Here is a 16594-nt window from a genome sequence, read left to right as displayed (position 1 = left end):
CAGGCTGCTTTTCACCTTGATCTCAATGTTTTTTCATGTCACTTGATGTGGTGTTACAAAGCACTGAAGTAGAGTTACACAGTGCTTCCCTTGTTTCATATAGATGGGCGAGTCCGATGTATGGGAGCTGAGGGGACTAAAGGTCTGTAATTTCCAGCAGTTGTTATGCAACTGTATCTTGCATTGTATCTTTATGCTCTTTGCTTAGTGATGCTCTTCTAGAAGTAGCTCTGGGAAATGGCAGGTAATAATCATCCCACATTTTATAACTAAGAAGTGCAGCACTGTCAGATCAAGGCTGAGTGTTTTGGCAAGGAAAAGTTCTTGCATGTCTGCTTGACTTGAAGCTGTTCACACTTAACCATGTACCTACAAGTTCTGATGCACTTGGGTCCAGAATGCTCAGCAGCTTGCAATTTCAAGCCTTTGCACACACTATTACAGTGAATAAAACTATAAAAGCTGTTATTTCTAAACATCCACCTTTTGCAGTCTTTTACTTTGAATCAAACTAGGCTTATATCTACTGCTGCCTGATTTTAAAACAGTGCCATCAAATACCATTTTCTTTTATAACAGCAACCATAGGAGTCTTAGGGTTATGCCCTTTTAAATGGTGACTTGGCTGAGGGAAAAGGAGAGTTATCTTATTCTTTCTGAGCTTGTGTTCTCCCATTGCTTCCCCTTCTGCATACCAGAATCTCATTGGGGTTCAAAGTTTTTAGGATGAGACAGGTCAGAAGCAATACGAAGAGCATAGCACCCTTTAAAACAAACAAAATGGTTATAAATGAGAGATACATGTTTTTCAGGATACTAATTTGTCTTTTCTTATTTTGTGACCATTTAAAGTAATTATGCATCTTGAACCTATTTGGCATTTATCTGGAAGTACAGTATCACTTGGCACTAGCAGAATCTTTTGAGGGCTATAGAAAAAGCCTTTGCTTGGTAACACATCATTATATTGGGACAATACAGAATTAGAGCTTTGAAGAAGACAGTTCTTAGTGCTCAGCACTAGGAGACTTTTGTCTTCGTAGGCTGCATGTGGTTATGTCTACAGGTGCAAAGCCTGCTTTGTCACCAGCAGGTGCAGAATTTCCAGGTGGAAAGAAGTCCAGTCAATAGTGGTATTCCCCAGGGCTCAGTACTGGGACCAGTCTGGTTTAATAACCTCATTGGTCATCTGGACAGGGGATTGAGGGCACACTCAGTAAGTTCACAGACAGCACTAAGTTGGGCAGTAGTGCTGATGTTCTGGAGGGCAGGAAGGGAAGGGTCTGCAGAGGGGTCTGGACAGGCTGGATTGATGGGCTGAGGCCAGTTGTGTGACCTTCAATAAAGCCAAGTGCTGGGTCCTGCATTTGGGTCACAGCAACCCCAGGCAGTGCTACAGGCTGGGGACAGGGTGGCTGGAAAGTGGCCCTGTGGGGAAAGGACCTGGGGGTGCTGGGTGACAGCAGCTGAACATGAGCCAGGTGTGCCCAGGTGGCCAAGAAAGCCAAAGGCATCCTGGCCTGTATCAGAAATGGTGTGGCCAGCAGGACGAGGGCAGTGATTGTCCCTCTGTCCTGGGCACTGGTGAGGCTGCACCTGGAATCCTGTGTTCAGTTTTGGGCCCCCAATAAAAGAAGGACATTGAGGTGCTGGAGGGTGTCCAGAGAAGAGCAGCAAAGCTGGTGAAAGGTCTGGAGCACAAGTTATGAGGAACAGCTGAGGGAACTGGGGTTGTGTAACTTGGAGGAAAGGAGGCTCAAAGGAGACCTTATCACTCCTTACAACTGCCTGCACAGAGGCTGTAGCCAGGTGGGGCTTGGTCTCTTTTCCCAGGCAACCAGTGACAGAACAAGAGGAAATGGCCTCAAGCTGTGCCAGGGGAGGTTTAGGTTGAAAGTCAGGAAAATTTTTTTTACTGTAAGGCAAGTTAAGTGTTGGAACATGCCTCCCAGAGAAGTGATGGAGTCACCACCCTAGGAAGTGGTCAAGAAATGACCAGATGTGGCACTTAGTGCTGTGGTCTAGTTAACAAGGTGATGATTGATTAAAGGTCTTCTCTAACCTCAATGATTCAAAGTGATTTTGTCATTCAGATATGTCCCAAAGGGACCTGAAGCTTCTAACTTCTTTGGAAATAACCCCAGTGTGTTATCTGTCTGTTTCTAAATAAATGTAAAGGAAACAATAACATGTTCATTACAATATGTATATTGGCTCCTTCTGTACCTTCCTATAGTCAATTTACCAGTATAAATCAAACTATGAAGTGTTTCCTGGTTGTGCTAATTTTCGGGCAGACCATATTAATTGGATATTTTCATTGTCTTTCTGTGCCTTTTTTCCTCCTTCAGAACATTAATGTGGATGCAAGTACAAACACTATTCCATCAGGAATTCCTCGAGAGCCGTTACCAGTTTCTTCTACATTGCCCAGGACCTTAGAAAGGTCTCCTTCGCCTCCCCAGCCTACTGAGTAAGCACTTAATTACATGGGTATAATTAGTCTGCTCTGCATCACATTTGCATTTTCATCAGGCAGAACAATGTAAATAGCTATTAAAATTTTAATCAATGAAAGAAGTAATATTTTGTTGTACTTGTAGTAAAGGCAATACAGCTTAATTTCTGAACAATATCATAATAGTGATTCAATCATAGTAGTCATTTAGCAGAAGAAAATTTAGTGTTGTGGTTTAGTTTCTGTGAGTAGAAGTTTAATGAATACCTTGCTGTCTTGTATTTAGATAGCTTTGAAACACAGAGAGTAAACCCATGGCCCTGTGGGCAGTACTGATGTCCATACCATAAAAAAAGTTTTTTGGTAACACTTTATTTGGAACGTGCAAATCAAATAGCTGAATAACTAAATGCTATTAGAACATGACAAATTAGAGGTAGTGTCACATTGCACAGGAATATATTTTTCTATTTTTGATAGTGTTTTTTAATGCAATGCTAGTCATCATGTGCTAGGCAAATTATAGCTGTAACTACTTGCAGTCATAGTCAAACTTTTTAGAGCTATTATTAAACTGTTCATCTATCCTGAAGTTTCACTTTTCACGAGCCTTGCTTCCTGCTGGGTGATTACAGGGACCCCAAAGTTGTGGATAAACAGCAGAGAGAGACACAGAGTACAGAAAGACTTTCTTCTTCCACTCTGAGTACTGCATGTAAATCGGTACAAGTCAATGGGGCTGCCATAGTAAGTGACCTTATTATTCACTTTTTCTTAATGATCCAGTTTGCATTTAACAGAATATTTATTTCTACCCCATGTTGCCTAATCATGTGAGCCCAGCATCCTAGAATTAGTCCAGCAGCTTAAAATTTGCTTGTTTGGCTTAATGATTACTTGCATGATAGAATTATGCAATTAACAGTGCAAAAGAGATCTCCTTATCTGAATCTTTTTCTTGGGAAGTATCTTTGAGGTAGAAGTATTAATACATATGTTGATATTGAAACCAAAGTATTCATTGTGTTTCAGCTGGTTTAGAGTTTGAAGGGGAAGTATTTTGCCCTGTGCCAGTACCCCATTTTTCTGGCATGCTGTTTTACATTTTACCTGTTCTTCAGCTTTATTGTCTATGCAGCTTTTGTAAACTTCATACTCAGACCCTCATCTGCATATTTTAGTGTAGCAGTCTATTGGGACAGGACTTCACCCTTTTCTGTTCTTAAAAGTTTTGGGTTTTTTTTCTCCTCAAGATGCTTTAACTCTGTCCTGTTTGTTTCTGATTTCCCAGGAACTGCGAAAACCTAGTTATGCGGAAATTTGCCAGAGAACAACCAAGGATCCTCCTACATTGCAACCCCAGAAAGAACAGAAGCCAAACACTGTAGCATGTGGGAAAGAAGAAAAAAAGCCCACAGAAACAATAGAGAAAAACAGAGAACCTCCTCCTGCAAAGTCACATCCTGGACAACCCAAAGACCAGAGAAGACAGTCAGGACGCAGATCGTCCCCTCCAGCCGTTGGCAAACGCTTAAATAAAGAACAGAGTACCCCTCCAAAATCTCCTCAGTGAAAATAACACCTGGGAGGGATTTGAGAAGAGGTCTGTTTCCCACAAATTAAACCCATGTTCCCACTAAGATATCTGAGAATGAGTTGCTGGTTAGGAGCTTGCAGTGATACAAGGCATGTAACAATGCCTGCAAGTTATTTTTTTGTGAAATACTTTTTCCCCCTCTTGAACAAGCATTCTATTTTTCTGGGTATTTCTGGATAGTTGTTCTAAACCTTACATTTAGATTGGTGCTTAATTGGAGGTGAAGCTTAGTGTGATTTTTTTTTTTCTTTTTCCAAGGTGTAAAATATTTGTCTTTAAAAAAACAACTTTTTATTAAGCCTCTCTGTGGCTGTGTGAGTGCAAGCTCTGTATAGTGAGTTTTTTCTAAACTGTTAAGCAGAAACATGCTGCTGCAATATTTTTAATAAACTGGTCTGCAGGTACATATCTAAATTAGTGTCCAAAAGACTGATAACGGCAGCTAGTGTGTAGAGTGCAAGAAAGTAGATATATTTTAAAAATTAGTATGTGACCTTGAAGATTTTTTTTTTATTGGGCTGCTGTACTAAGTGTCAGCAAACAAACTTGCACTTTTAGGTTAAATGAGTAGCTGTTTCTAGCATTTTTAAAAACTTAATCTTTTTTTGATGTTTTGCACACACAAAATGAATTCTACAGGGCACCATATAGCAGTCTTTCTGAAATATTTCCTTTTTTGACTTACTGCAAGCAAGTAACCATCTTCTCACTCCAGAATAAAACTGATGTTATAATTTGCAAATACAAAGCACATTGTGAATAGAAAGAATCAAGTCTGTGAGCTTCTATGGTGGTGAAGCCTGTTAGTGGATGTTATCAGGAGAAAGCAGAGTAGCCTTCTTGTGATAACCTTAGCTTCCCTGTGCTTGTAAGGGAGTTAACTGAGTCAGCGCTGTATATTCTGGTTACCCCTGTGCTCTGTGTAGACTTTTTTTAAAACTCTGCCCCAAGTGCTCTTTGAAAGAGTTCATATCTTAGTCAGCCTTGTGTTGACATCTTCCTGTAACTACGAGCATTGGCATACGGATTTAAATTTTTCAAGCCGTGAGATAATGGTGTTTGTTTTGTGTGGTGGAGGAAGAGATCCCTGATATTTACCTCTGGGATGAGGTTTCTCACACTTATTTACTTTAGAAGTGATGCGCTTTCTGAAGGACAAGGATGCACTAAATTAGCAAGTTTCTAATAAAGTTGAATATAAATTATTTTTGTTTTAAAATGCCTAAAGCTTTTCTTTAAGTGTTTAAACTGCAGGAAGTTCAGACAAAACTCATTCCTGCTGACTATGACAGTACAGTTTATTCCACAAAAATGTTTATTTAAACAACTGATTTTTTTAAAGAATTATTTCCATCCAATATTTAAAGACTTGAATTTTATTTAAACTTGAAAATGACTTTGCCTTAACTTTTGTACAAGACAGTTTAGAGTTAATGAGGTCTGACCCCGTGGAGGGTTAGCATGAATGGCATACAGAATTACTCAGTTACAGTATGTATCTATTGTCACTGGTCTTACTGGGTAAACATACTGTAGTACAGGAACTAGCAGCAGTTTTTTGTAATATACCTTAAAGATCTTAAACAGTTGATCTTTTTCAGATTGTTGAAAAACCTGTAAATGCAAATAGTCAATACTGTATTAAATATGTGCACTTGGAAGTGTGTGCTTTGCTTGTACAGTTGTAAATAATCAGAACATATAAAAAGGTACCCTAAAGAAAAAAATCTGATAAAAATTATTGATATTATAAATGTTGCTGTTGAGCTGGATGTAGATAAACTAAATGTTGTGGTTTGAATATTACTTTAATTTGTTGTTTTTTCTTTTTCTTATTTTATTCTGGTGTGTTGAACTGACTCTGCCTCTTCACTGCAAAAGGGAAATGGAACGAAAGTCTTATTTGAAAGCCCTCAAATATTTTCCTAAAGTCCCTTTAAAACCAAACAATTTAACAATTCAAAAGTGTTCTGCAATGTAAATAATGAATTTCAGCAGTCAAACTGTAATTTTTAAGTCATTAATAAAAAATCAAGTCTAATTGGGGAAAAACTTGACTGCTGCAAAAATATACACTGAAGCTTACTTGTCTGCTTTCAAGAGTATCAATGCATGGTTCATAGAACTGTAAAGTAACTATAGAAGTTGACTCCTGATAAATTTCCGATTGCAAGCATCAATTGGTAACTAGTTGGCATTGTAAATCCAGCCTGTTGTATGCTGCAGAATTGGTCAAAAATAGGGCACGTGGAGTCTGTTGATTTTTCCTGTTTCAAAAGCGCACTTTGTGAATGCTGAGGGAGGAGATAGGACCCCAACACCATCACCAAAACTGCTCAACTCCTTCTGTCATTGGATTTTTATCCCCTTCTCCTTTCCCCAGCGGCAGTGAAAGCGGTAGCTAGATTTGTGTATGGTTTAGGCCAGCTGTATGACTCATTTTGTTTGTCTGCTGCAAGTGAAAGGCTTTACCAGCTGCAGACAGCGGCCAGCGGTCCCTTCCAGCGCCTGTGAGCGGCTCGTGCTGGTGCTCAGCCGGTGCCCCAGGTGATCTGTTGAGACCAGTGGGATGTGTTGTGCTGTTCTAATGTATTCTGCTGCCATTTGTGATAGGTCAATACACTGTAATTACTGCTTACCCAGCAACAGTCTGTTGCATCTAAAGTTTAAACCTTCCTCTGATGTGGTTTTATAGCTTTTTTTTTTAAAAAAAAAAAGTGACACGCCAAATCGCTGTGTAATATACAATACAACTTCTCCTTACTGTATTTTGCTTTGAGATTTATTTCTCCCCACCCCCACTCAGTGACAAAATGGAGTTTTCGGAGTAGAGTTGTGAAGTTGCATGCAGACTGTTGCTATGATACAGAGAGGGATTAAAACACAGCTTTTAAAATTAAAAATCTCCCAAAAGCAGTAGCTGAGCTCAAGGTTCAGGGATCCAGTAATTAAAATTGGCATTTTACCCTGTTAGAACTGCGTGGTGATGCTTTTCATTTTGAAAACAAGTCAAAATGGAATCTGAGGTTCTTCCAGGAATTTAAAAAAAAAGATTGCTTTCAAAACTGAGTGTCATTTCAGATCAGTCCTGCCCCGTGACACTGTCACTTAGAAACCTGTGAGCAGTGGCAAATTTTTCATGTTGCTGCCTTGTCCTTTAAAGCCTTGAGCCCTTGGCTTGGAAGGGCCCTTGGAGCATGGGGCAGTGTATCAGGAGCAACAGCTGACTGTAATGGTGCACACCTATCTCTGTATCTCCTTCAGCTACAGGTAGGGGTTTTGTGCTTTGGAACCTATTACACTAATAGCAGCAGACAATCCAAGATTTCTGAGGACACCTAACAGCTGCCAATTCACGAAATAGAAGTGTAATATGGGAGCCTTTTTGAGGGTTTTTGTTTTTGTTCTTCTTCCATTAAGACTGGAATCAAGCTTACATGTAAACTATCAGTAATTTAAGTTTCCTTTTGTGTCATAAAAATGTAAAACTGTCTAATTTGAAAAAAAATATGTAGGTTATGAAAAATAAAGATTTAGGCACTGTTGAATTCCTGATTTTTTTAATTAAACATTTCTTCAGCAGTATTTTTCATTACCTTTTGTCTTGTGCTCCCATTTTTGGAAATTGTATATTTCTAATTTTGGGAAAAAAACCCCTTTTGCTTTCCTGTTCAACACAGCTCCTGTAACCATCACCTAAGGCTCTATATCAGCAGCAAGAACCTCTGTGATATATCTCTGAAGGCTGCAGTATCTTTCTGTATTAGGTAACTGTGACTGGTTAACTTTTTAAAGCAAACACAAAAGCTGATGTGTTGTTTACTGAAGGTTCTATTCATTGATTTCATCAATTTATTAGATAAGGTATTGGTTTGGTCCTAAATATGGATTTTAATGTTTGGGTTGGTGCTTTGGTTGCATGGCATTTGAATCTGGAGATGTCTTGGGGTTATTTTTGGTTTTAGCTGATCTTAAAAGTTCTTCTCGAAGAAGGTCTTGCACCTAGGAAAGAAGAGCTTCTGGGATATTCTGTCTGCATAAAAGAATATTTTGGAAATAATTCAAACACCACCCCCCTTTTTTTGTTTTGTTTTGTTGAGGTTTTTCTCTTAGACAGCTATATCTGACCAATTATAACAATAGATGTAAGCATAGAAATATTAACAATTGCTGTGGTTTATATGCATCTTGGGAAGTACTGTGGTATTATTCCTCATGCTGATGGTTTTGTAAAGCTCCTGGACAGGTTAGACTGTTATTGCTTCTATTTCCTTACTACTGTCTGCTCAGCAAAGTAATCTGACACAGGAATACCAGCCTGCATTGGGCACTGTGAGCATCTCCAGGCTGGAAAATTTACTTAAACCATTGGGCTTTGGTGATGACCTGGGCTACAAGTAGTTGAAGGCAACCAGTTTTCACTTGAACATGGAGTGTCCTGTTCTGCCCTTGGGACAAAGTTTTCTACCACTTAATGTGTAAAAAAAGCGTGGAAATTTGTCAGCAATGTTGCCATGATTCTAATGTGGCTGTGGAGGACCACCCTGGCTCTGACAGAAATTGGGGATCTATTTGTTTGCACCACAAGACTGGGCAGTGTCCCCTTTGTGCTGATTTTCCTCAATAAAAGGTGATGTTCAGTGGTGACTGCAGCAATGTTCATGCTAAACACATGGTTTTGTGTCCTCTTGGGCTTGATGAGAAACAGTGAATGTAGAAAATTATGTGCAATTTGAGCATCCAGAGGTTACTTACTGTCACAGAAACGGATTCATTATGCTTTCATCCTAAGGCTTCTTTAGAAAATAAGATTTCATGAAGTTTGAAGGTTTCTAATATGCTTTTACTTCACAAACCTTTACATTAAAACCTCTTGTTCTGGTATAGCTGAACTTTTATGAGTGCAACCATTTAAGTCAGGGAAGTGATTGAATTTCAGATTTTTCTGGTGTAGAGATGAAAGCAATGTTATGCACTTCATCTCTGCTTTTGAGAGAATAAGCTCTGTAACAGTCTCATGCCATCTGGTTATGGTAGCTGGGTTACTGCAGCCTCCACTCATCATGGGTGAACATCTTGGGGTGTATTTCAATGCCCAACATAAATTGATCAGGTAGAAATTTAGTTCCTGTGGAAGTGGCACATGTAAGACAGTTCCTGAGCTGTTGTGTCAAATAAGCACAGAAATGCTGCAAAGAGGCTGGCTGGCCTCAGCCGTGCCATTCTTCCTTCCTGTGTGCTCCCTCTCATCTGCACACTGGCTGCTCTGAAAAGTGCCCAGTAAAGAGGAGGGCTTGGAATAGGTCAGCCTCTTTTGTTGTACCAGCAGTACAGTGGAGGAAGGAACAGGAGTACAGCTGATGCCCAGAGAAGAGTGGCATGGTGGTGGTCCTGGCAGGAGCACTACTGCGATCAGCCAAAGTAAAACTGAATGTTGGTACAATTGGCTTATGACAAATGGAAGGCAGAAATCTTGGTTTAAATGTTGCCTTGCTCCCTCCACAGTGTATGTGGCTCCAGTCATCAAGCTTGGTGATTTTTGAGCCTTTTTCTCATAATGAAGGGTAGAAAGGGTCCAGTTTCTGCTTTAGTGGTTTTGGTTATTATGTACAAGCTGTAAATGTGCTAAATCTTTAATCTCTCTTATGATAGACTATTAAAGGTCTTTGTGCATCTTGTCACAACTGGCTGGGGAGCAGTTCACTGTTTTGCAAAATGGAGGGCAGAGAGGTGGCTGTATGTTGGGGAAGGGAGTCAAAAGATAAAATCACTCCCTAATTTCTCTGAATTCCCACCAGTTTGAAGAGCAAATTGCTCTGTGTGCTTGTGTTCCTCACGTGGGGTGGGGAAGCCATCCTGCAGCCTGATGGCTTCACATCCCGTTTGCTGCAGGCAGACTGGAGGCATCTGCAGAGCAGTAAATCTACTGTGGCTAAGGGTGCTCTGAGGAAGGAGGGGTAAATGGAAGAATTTAGAGTTGTAAAACATGCCAAAGCTGGACAGATCTGAGAAATCTACATGGGTGGAATTGCTGATGCCCAATGAAATGTGTCTAATGTCTTCCAAAACAAAGCCATGCTTTCCATGCAGCTTGAGATGTCAGCCCAAGTAGAAGAGTGAGTGAGATTCAGCAGGTCCAACCTGTCCCCTCCAAGGCTGGGGTGTTTTCCAGGAATCCACAGTTCATAGGTTGTGGCTCACACAAGAAATGTCTCACTTTTGCTCTTTTGTCTCCAGCTCCAGTGTACTTAGCTCAGGTTTAGGGTGTCAGCACGAAATGGAGTTGGCTCTGCATGGCAATGGCTCACAGCCCCCCAAGCCAGCCCTGTTTGGGGTGGGAGGCAGCTGGTGCCTCTCCTGCAGGATGCACTCTGTGATGGGAACAAAGGTGTGCAGTTAAATATGCTCTGTGGGGAAGGCCTTTCCTAAATGGAACTTCTTGGGATCTATGGTGTCTGTGCTGTCCTGACCTACACAGTCTCTTACTCAAGGATCTTGTTCTCCTTTAGAAATGTGATGTGTAAAATTCACAGTCATTTTCCCTCTCTTGTTATATTCTCCTTTTCATCTCTACTTAGTCAATGCTTTCTATTCTTGGGAGCTGCATTGCTTGTGGTAGATGGCAGCTCCCTGCTCCTAAGAATTGTACCTGTTTTCAGCAATACAACAGACTCAGCATTTTGAAGCATTTCAGTTTGTTGGAGTTTTACATTTTGTCCTACTCAGTAAAGCAAATTCGGTACTCAGAGGAGGATTATCTAGGTATGTGTTCAAAACTATAATGTATACAATAAATTCAAAAAAGTATGCTCTATTTTTTAATATTTACAGTTGTTGCTGGGTTTATGGTGTTTGTGTGATATTTTCTTCATTTCTGTGTTTACTGGAGCCTGTGTCCTTCCTGCATACTGGCAATGTGTCCATCTCCTCTGGGATGGCTCGTGCTGCTGCTGAGGGAGGATTCCTGCCTTGAAGCTGTGGCAAATAAGTGTTGGAGAGACTTGTTGATTCAGACAGTGGACACTGAAGTGTCAGTTTTGCTAGAGTGATTTTCTCTGTAGATTTTACTGCTTGAACTGCCAGACAAATGCCTCCCTGGTAGCAAAGTCTGTTTCAGATAAACAGATATTTTACTTTTCATTTGAACTAGTGATTCCCATGGAGACAGAAACTCAGCCATGCTGGCTGCTATCCTGAGTGCTGATCCATGCTTTCATCCCAGCCTAGGAAATCCAAAGGCAGCCACACTGGGTTGGACATGTGGAAGTTGTGTGCTGGGCTTAATGTACATTGAGCTTGACAATTTAAAAAAAAAAAAGGCAAGATATGCTCTGTGGAACTCTTTTTTTTAGTTCTGACACAGAAGAGGGGATACAGGTACCACAGGTGGTTCTGGAATGGGAAGGCAAGGAACTACAACAGAGCTGGACTGAGCAACACACCTTGTGTGGGCAGCACACCTCATGCTTCACTGTTCAGCCTCAGTAGGGGCTGCTGTCTCAGTGGTTCTGACAGCCCAGGATGCAGCAGACATTAGCATTGATTTGGTGTGAAAGGTCAGTACTTTGTTTCTGCTTCAAATTATGTAGAATTGCCTGAAATCAGGTGTGGAATCCCCCTTTCCTGTAACCTCAAGTTGTAATTTCTGTTGAGGGTTGCTCTTTAACTGTAAGGGGATGAGTTGCTGATTGTCTGCAGTATTTCTGGCCATGGTTTATCAAAGATTGGCTTTGTTGGATATTGTAGAGTTGGTGACCTCCACAAGGCTGGAGAAACAGGCACCAACAGAAATCTTACAAAGTCCAGCAAAGGGAAATGCTGAATTCTGCGCCTCCTGCTGCAGGAACAACCCCATGCACCAGCTGGGGTGTGGAAAACAGCTGGAAAAACACAAGGTCCTTTTTGTAGGAAAGGACCTGGGGGCACTGGGTGGGCAATGAGTTGGACATGAGACAGCAGTGTGTGTGTAGAGTACAGAAGGCCAGTGGCATCCTGGGCAGCCCTCAGGGCATTGCCAGCAGATCTGCTCAGCACTGCTGAGGCCACACCTGGCTGCTGGGTCCAACACTGGGGCTCCCCTGTCCAAAAAAAGTCATGGACACATTGGAGTGAGTGCAGTGAAGGGCTGTGAAGATGATAAAGGGATGTGGAGCATCTGTCAAACAAGGAGAGTGTGAGAGCTGGGACTGTTCTTTCTGGAGAAGGGACAGCTCAGAGAGATCTTGTCTGTGTGTACAAATATCTGAGGGGGAGAGAAAATATGTTGGAGACATATTCTTCAGGGATAGCACAAGAGACAGTGTGCATGAACTGGAACAGGGAATTCTCTTCAGGCAGAAGAAACCCCTTTGGTTTTTCTAAGGATAATTCAACACTGAATTGTTGAACTATCAACAATTGCCTAGAGAGGTTCTCTCCATTTGTGGAAATACTTATTGTCACCAGAGTCAGCCTCCCCTGACCTACAGCCACCTTCAGGTGTTTGACAGCATTTCCAGGGACATCTAAATGTTTTCTGACTTGATTCCATTTCTCTGAAAATTGGTGATTTAAAATTTCCTGTGGAAGAGAAGAGCAGGCTGGGCCAGGTGACTCTGGGGACTTCTCATGCTCCATGGAGGCTTGGACCATGACTCCAAGACACTTCTCCACTAAGAAATGTAAAATTTTGGTCCTCTCTGCTTCTTACAGTTGTCTTCCCATCCCTTGCCCACAGCTGCCAAGACAGACTGAACTCAGCATGGTAAAAACTCCCAAGCAAATGACACTGGATTTGACTTGTAAGCACTTAAATGGGGGGTGTGTATGGCTGTTGTCTGCTAATACAACGTAAGAGAGCAAGGGATGTGTATATAATACAGAGAAATTAAGTTACAGACCACTAGGCAGTGCTTGGGACTCAGCTTACAGATGTACATAAATTGAATTGTCTGCTTGGTCCATGGAGATTGGATCAATAGCCAGGGGAGCCTGGAGAGCTGTTCATCTGCATCTTGATCAGCTGAATTTTGATCTGCTTGAGTAGCTCTTCAGCTCTGTTGAAATGTGAAGGCACAAATTTACACAGCCTGTATGGACACCTGTAGCTCAAAGGCTTGATCTGTGAGCTTGATTTCACATGTGCAAATGGCCAAGTGATGCAATACTTTATTAATATAAACATGCACAGCATGTTTTTCATTACAGTCTTTGTTAAGAAGCAGCTGCAACTCATAGAATGGTTTTCTATTTGCTATTTAATGTTTTTCCATTCAGCACAAACTGTAGAAACATAGAGAGTTCTGGCCTGAAGGGGTCTCATGAGGTACATGGTGCTATAATGCCAAAGAAGTGGGTTCAGTCCCCCCATGGGCCTTTCACTGAGAGTTGGAATTGATGGCCCTTGTGGGGCCCTTCCAGCTCAGAATATTCTGTGAATCTCAGGTCTTTGGTGCAACATCTTGCTCAAAGGAGGATCAGAGCTGGTTTCTTAGGGCATTATCCATTTGGGCTTTGAAAGCCTCCAGGGATGGAGACTGTACAAGCTCTCTGGGCAATCTGCCCTGATGTGTGACTGCCCTTTTGGGGAAGGAATTTCTCCTTAAACCCTTGTGCCTCTTCCCTCTTGCTCTCCATCTGCCCTGCTATACAGATCGCTGTTCTGTTTCCTAGATGGCTCCCCATAGGTATGGAGGGGGCTGCAGGTAAGTTTCCCCAGAATAATCCCACCTTAGTTCTGACCAGTGCCAGCTCCCTCGGCCTCCCAGCCAGGGCAAGAGCTCCAGCCCCTCACCTTGGTGAACTCCTTTGGACTGGCTCTAATCTGCTGATTTTATTGGCCTAAAACCTGAGCCACCTGAGCTGCAGTCTGCCTTCCAGAACTTTTCCACACAAAGGAGAATTATTCCAGTTGTCTTTCACCTTTGCATAACTAGAGACTTGGAAAATTTCAGAACTCTGCTTCTCCTAAGAGGTTGTGTAATACTTGACAAAGTCTGAAGTAAGACAGAGGCTGCTTATAACCCTGATCACTGCTCCTCTGGGTTGATGAGTTCTTGTTGTTTGGGCTTTTTTCTAGTACCCAGTGGCTGCTATTATGAGACAGTAAATTTTTGAATGTATGGATTGCTCAGTATAATGGGGAATAAAGTTCTAGAAAGGCCTTCAGAAAATGAATCTATTGCCTTCCTTTTGTTCCTTTAATGCCAGACAGATAATTTGTTGCCTTCATTTTGTTCCCACAATGGAACCTTCCCAAGCAGTCTAGTCCAGTGTTGTCCTGACCTTATTACCCTTTTCCCAGCCTCTTCCCTTGTCCAGCTTCAGCCAACCATCCTGCCTCTTCTCCCTGCTCCTCTGGGGCATGGGGAAGGAGTCTGAGCTAGGAATGAGCAGGGGCAAAGGAAGAGACAGTCGGGGAAAAGCTGAATGAAGCCGCAATTCTTCGGAGTGAGGAGGCTGAGGAGGGTTTGGGGCTCTCTCCAGCCCTGTGTGCCAGCAGGGCCATGGCCAGCCATGGAGGGAGCTGCACAGCCTGGCTGGTTGCCCTGGCCCCACCAGCCCAGCCCTGCTGGCACCAACATGGTGCATTTATTTGGAATGTCTCTCCCAGACAGTGCTGGCTCAAGTGTAATGATTTGCTGGCATTCAAGTAAGAGGATCATTCCCTGTTGGAATTTTATAACTCACTTTATAAAAAACCAGCATTGTAGTTCTGGTTTGCATTGCAGCTGCTATTTAATCTGGCCAAAGAGAAGAAGCAGAGAACTTGTACAATGTGATTTATGATGTTGTCAGTGTTTTGGCACTTATTTCAGCTGCATGAGTTATAAAACCAAAGACCATGTCTGCAACCTGAAGAGTGACTCTTGGCCAAAGCTGCATCATAGTAAACTAAAGCTCTGAATGCCTTTTGACTGCATCCAAGAATACTTTGCTAGATGGAGCAGTTGCTTTCCCAAAGTGTTCTTTTTCAAGGTCTGGGAGATTATCCCTGTCTTATAAATACAGTTTTAGTGCATTAAACCATTGACAAATTCAGGATAGCCCTTTGCTGTGGTTTAGCCCCAGTGACCAACCCAGCCCCTCACAACCACTCACTGACTCTCAGGGCTTGTGAGGCTGCTCCTGCCTGTCTGGACAGGGTCCCATCTGCTTGGTCTTCCTGCTGGAGCAGCCTGTAGCAAACTCCCCTGTAAATAAGGTCACCTGTCCCTGCCCTCCCTTTAACCCTGACCCATGAGCTCTCCTCCATCCCCAAGCAAATCTCCAGGCACTCCAACGCTGACAGAGATGGCAAACACCCCCTCCTCATCTCCCCTGCCTCTCCTTCCTAAAGAGCCTTTGTGCTTCCACTCTCCATGGGCAGGAGCCATCCCTCCAGGTCTCCATGGTGCTGCTTACTCCAGCCCTGCTGCCCTGTGTGCATCTCTAACTCTGAAAAGCTCATGTTTGACAGAGAGCACACATGCAGTTGATTACTGCACCGTTGGTTACTGTTTCCTTCTGGTGGCTGTGAATCTCAGCCCAGAGAAAAGTGCCTTTTCCTGCTGGAGAGAAAGCAGCATCCTTTTACAGGAGTCTCTTTCAAAAGAACTAGTTGCCAGTGCTGCTAAATCAACTGAGTGTCTCTCACCTGCTCTGCTTGTACTTAAATCCATCATTGGAAAAAGAGATTTGCCATAGATAGCAGATTGCTGCGCTATTTAGAGTATATTGGTTCTTAAAATGACTAAAATGTGGCATTAAACACTGAATTATCAGTGTCAATTCTCTTTGAGCATGAGTAATATGGTTTTTACTAAGCAAGAAATCTGCAGATAAAGATTGGTAGGATCCTCTTTATATTTTGTAGTACTTAAGAGATTGTCCAATTTCACAGATATTCTTGGGCAGAAATTTCCCAGCAGCCTGGCACAGCCTTCTCCCACCATCTCACCAGTGTGGAACTCTTCATGTTGCTTCTGGGTGCTCCTGTCCCTGGGAGGCCCAAGTGAACCACGCACATGATGCTGGTCCCACACAGGGAGATGCTGGAGCTCTTTGTGAAACACTCCACAAAACGACTTCTGGTCTCACAGAAGTGCCTGCAGTCTGTTCCTGTGTGTGATACCTGAATGAACAAACACCATGTATCCATTGTCTTTTGCTAGGCTTAGCCCGTGCTGGGGAAGCTTTAGTGATGTTTCTTAAAAAAAGCACAAATTCCTTGATTGTTTTAACAAAACCCAAATAAAATAAATACTTCCATGCACATTTTTCGTGAGTTTGCATCCATTAGCTTCTCTTGCCCTTTATTCAGGGAGACAACAGGCAGATTAAATCACCCCCCTCAAAACCCACCTCAGGCTCTGGGGTCAAGGTTAGACCTGTGCTGCTGGGCTGCAGCTTTGGATATTTTCCTACACCAAGGAGGGAATTCCCAGAAGTCTCCAGGCTGATGTTATTGTTGGTGATCAGGGCTGTAATTAATATTTGAGAAGACTTGCTGGAAGATTGTTTTGAGCCAGTCAGAGCCAGCCTATTGGCAGAGCCAAGTAAGAGTCTACTGGCCATGGCTG

At 42.3% G+C, this 16594-nt stretch overlaps 1 protein-coding gene across 3 annotated transcripts in view; it reads left to right on the top strand.

Annotated features, from left to right (window-relative positions):
- Positions 1–7854, top strand: part of LARP4B (La ribonucleoprotein 4B) — a 56030-nt gene extending 48176 nt beyond the window's left edge. For 2 of the 3 annotated variants that reach the window (XM_030969216.1, XM_030969206.1), the window contains exons 14-16: positions 2352–2473; positions 3094–3205; positions 3750–7854. In XM_030969216.1, the coding sequence (XP_030825076.1) occupies positions 2352–2473; positions 3094–3205; positions 3750–4031 (516 nt within the window). In that variant the 3' untranslated portion in view covers positions 4032–7854. The remainder of the gene's footprint in view (positions 1–2351; positions 2474–3093; positions 3206–3749) is intronic. The other variant, XM_030969223.1, reaches the window with a different exon arrangement.
- Positions 7855–16594: the final 8740 nt, after the last annotated feature.

Source organism: Camarhynchus parvulus, chromosome 2 (genome assembly GCF_901933205.1).
Source record: "Camarhynchus parvulus chromosome 2, STF_HiC, whole genome shotgun sequence".
Classification (NCBI taxonomy): Eukaryota; Metazoa; Chordata; class Aves; order Passeriformes; family Thraupidae; genus Camarhynchus; species Camarhynchus parvulus.
This window is presented reverse-complemented; position numbering and strand designations above follow the sequence as displayed.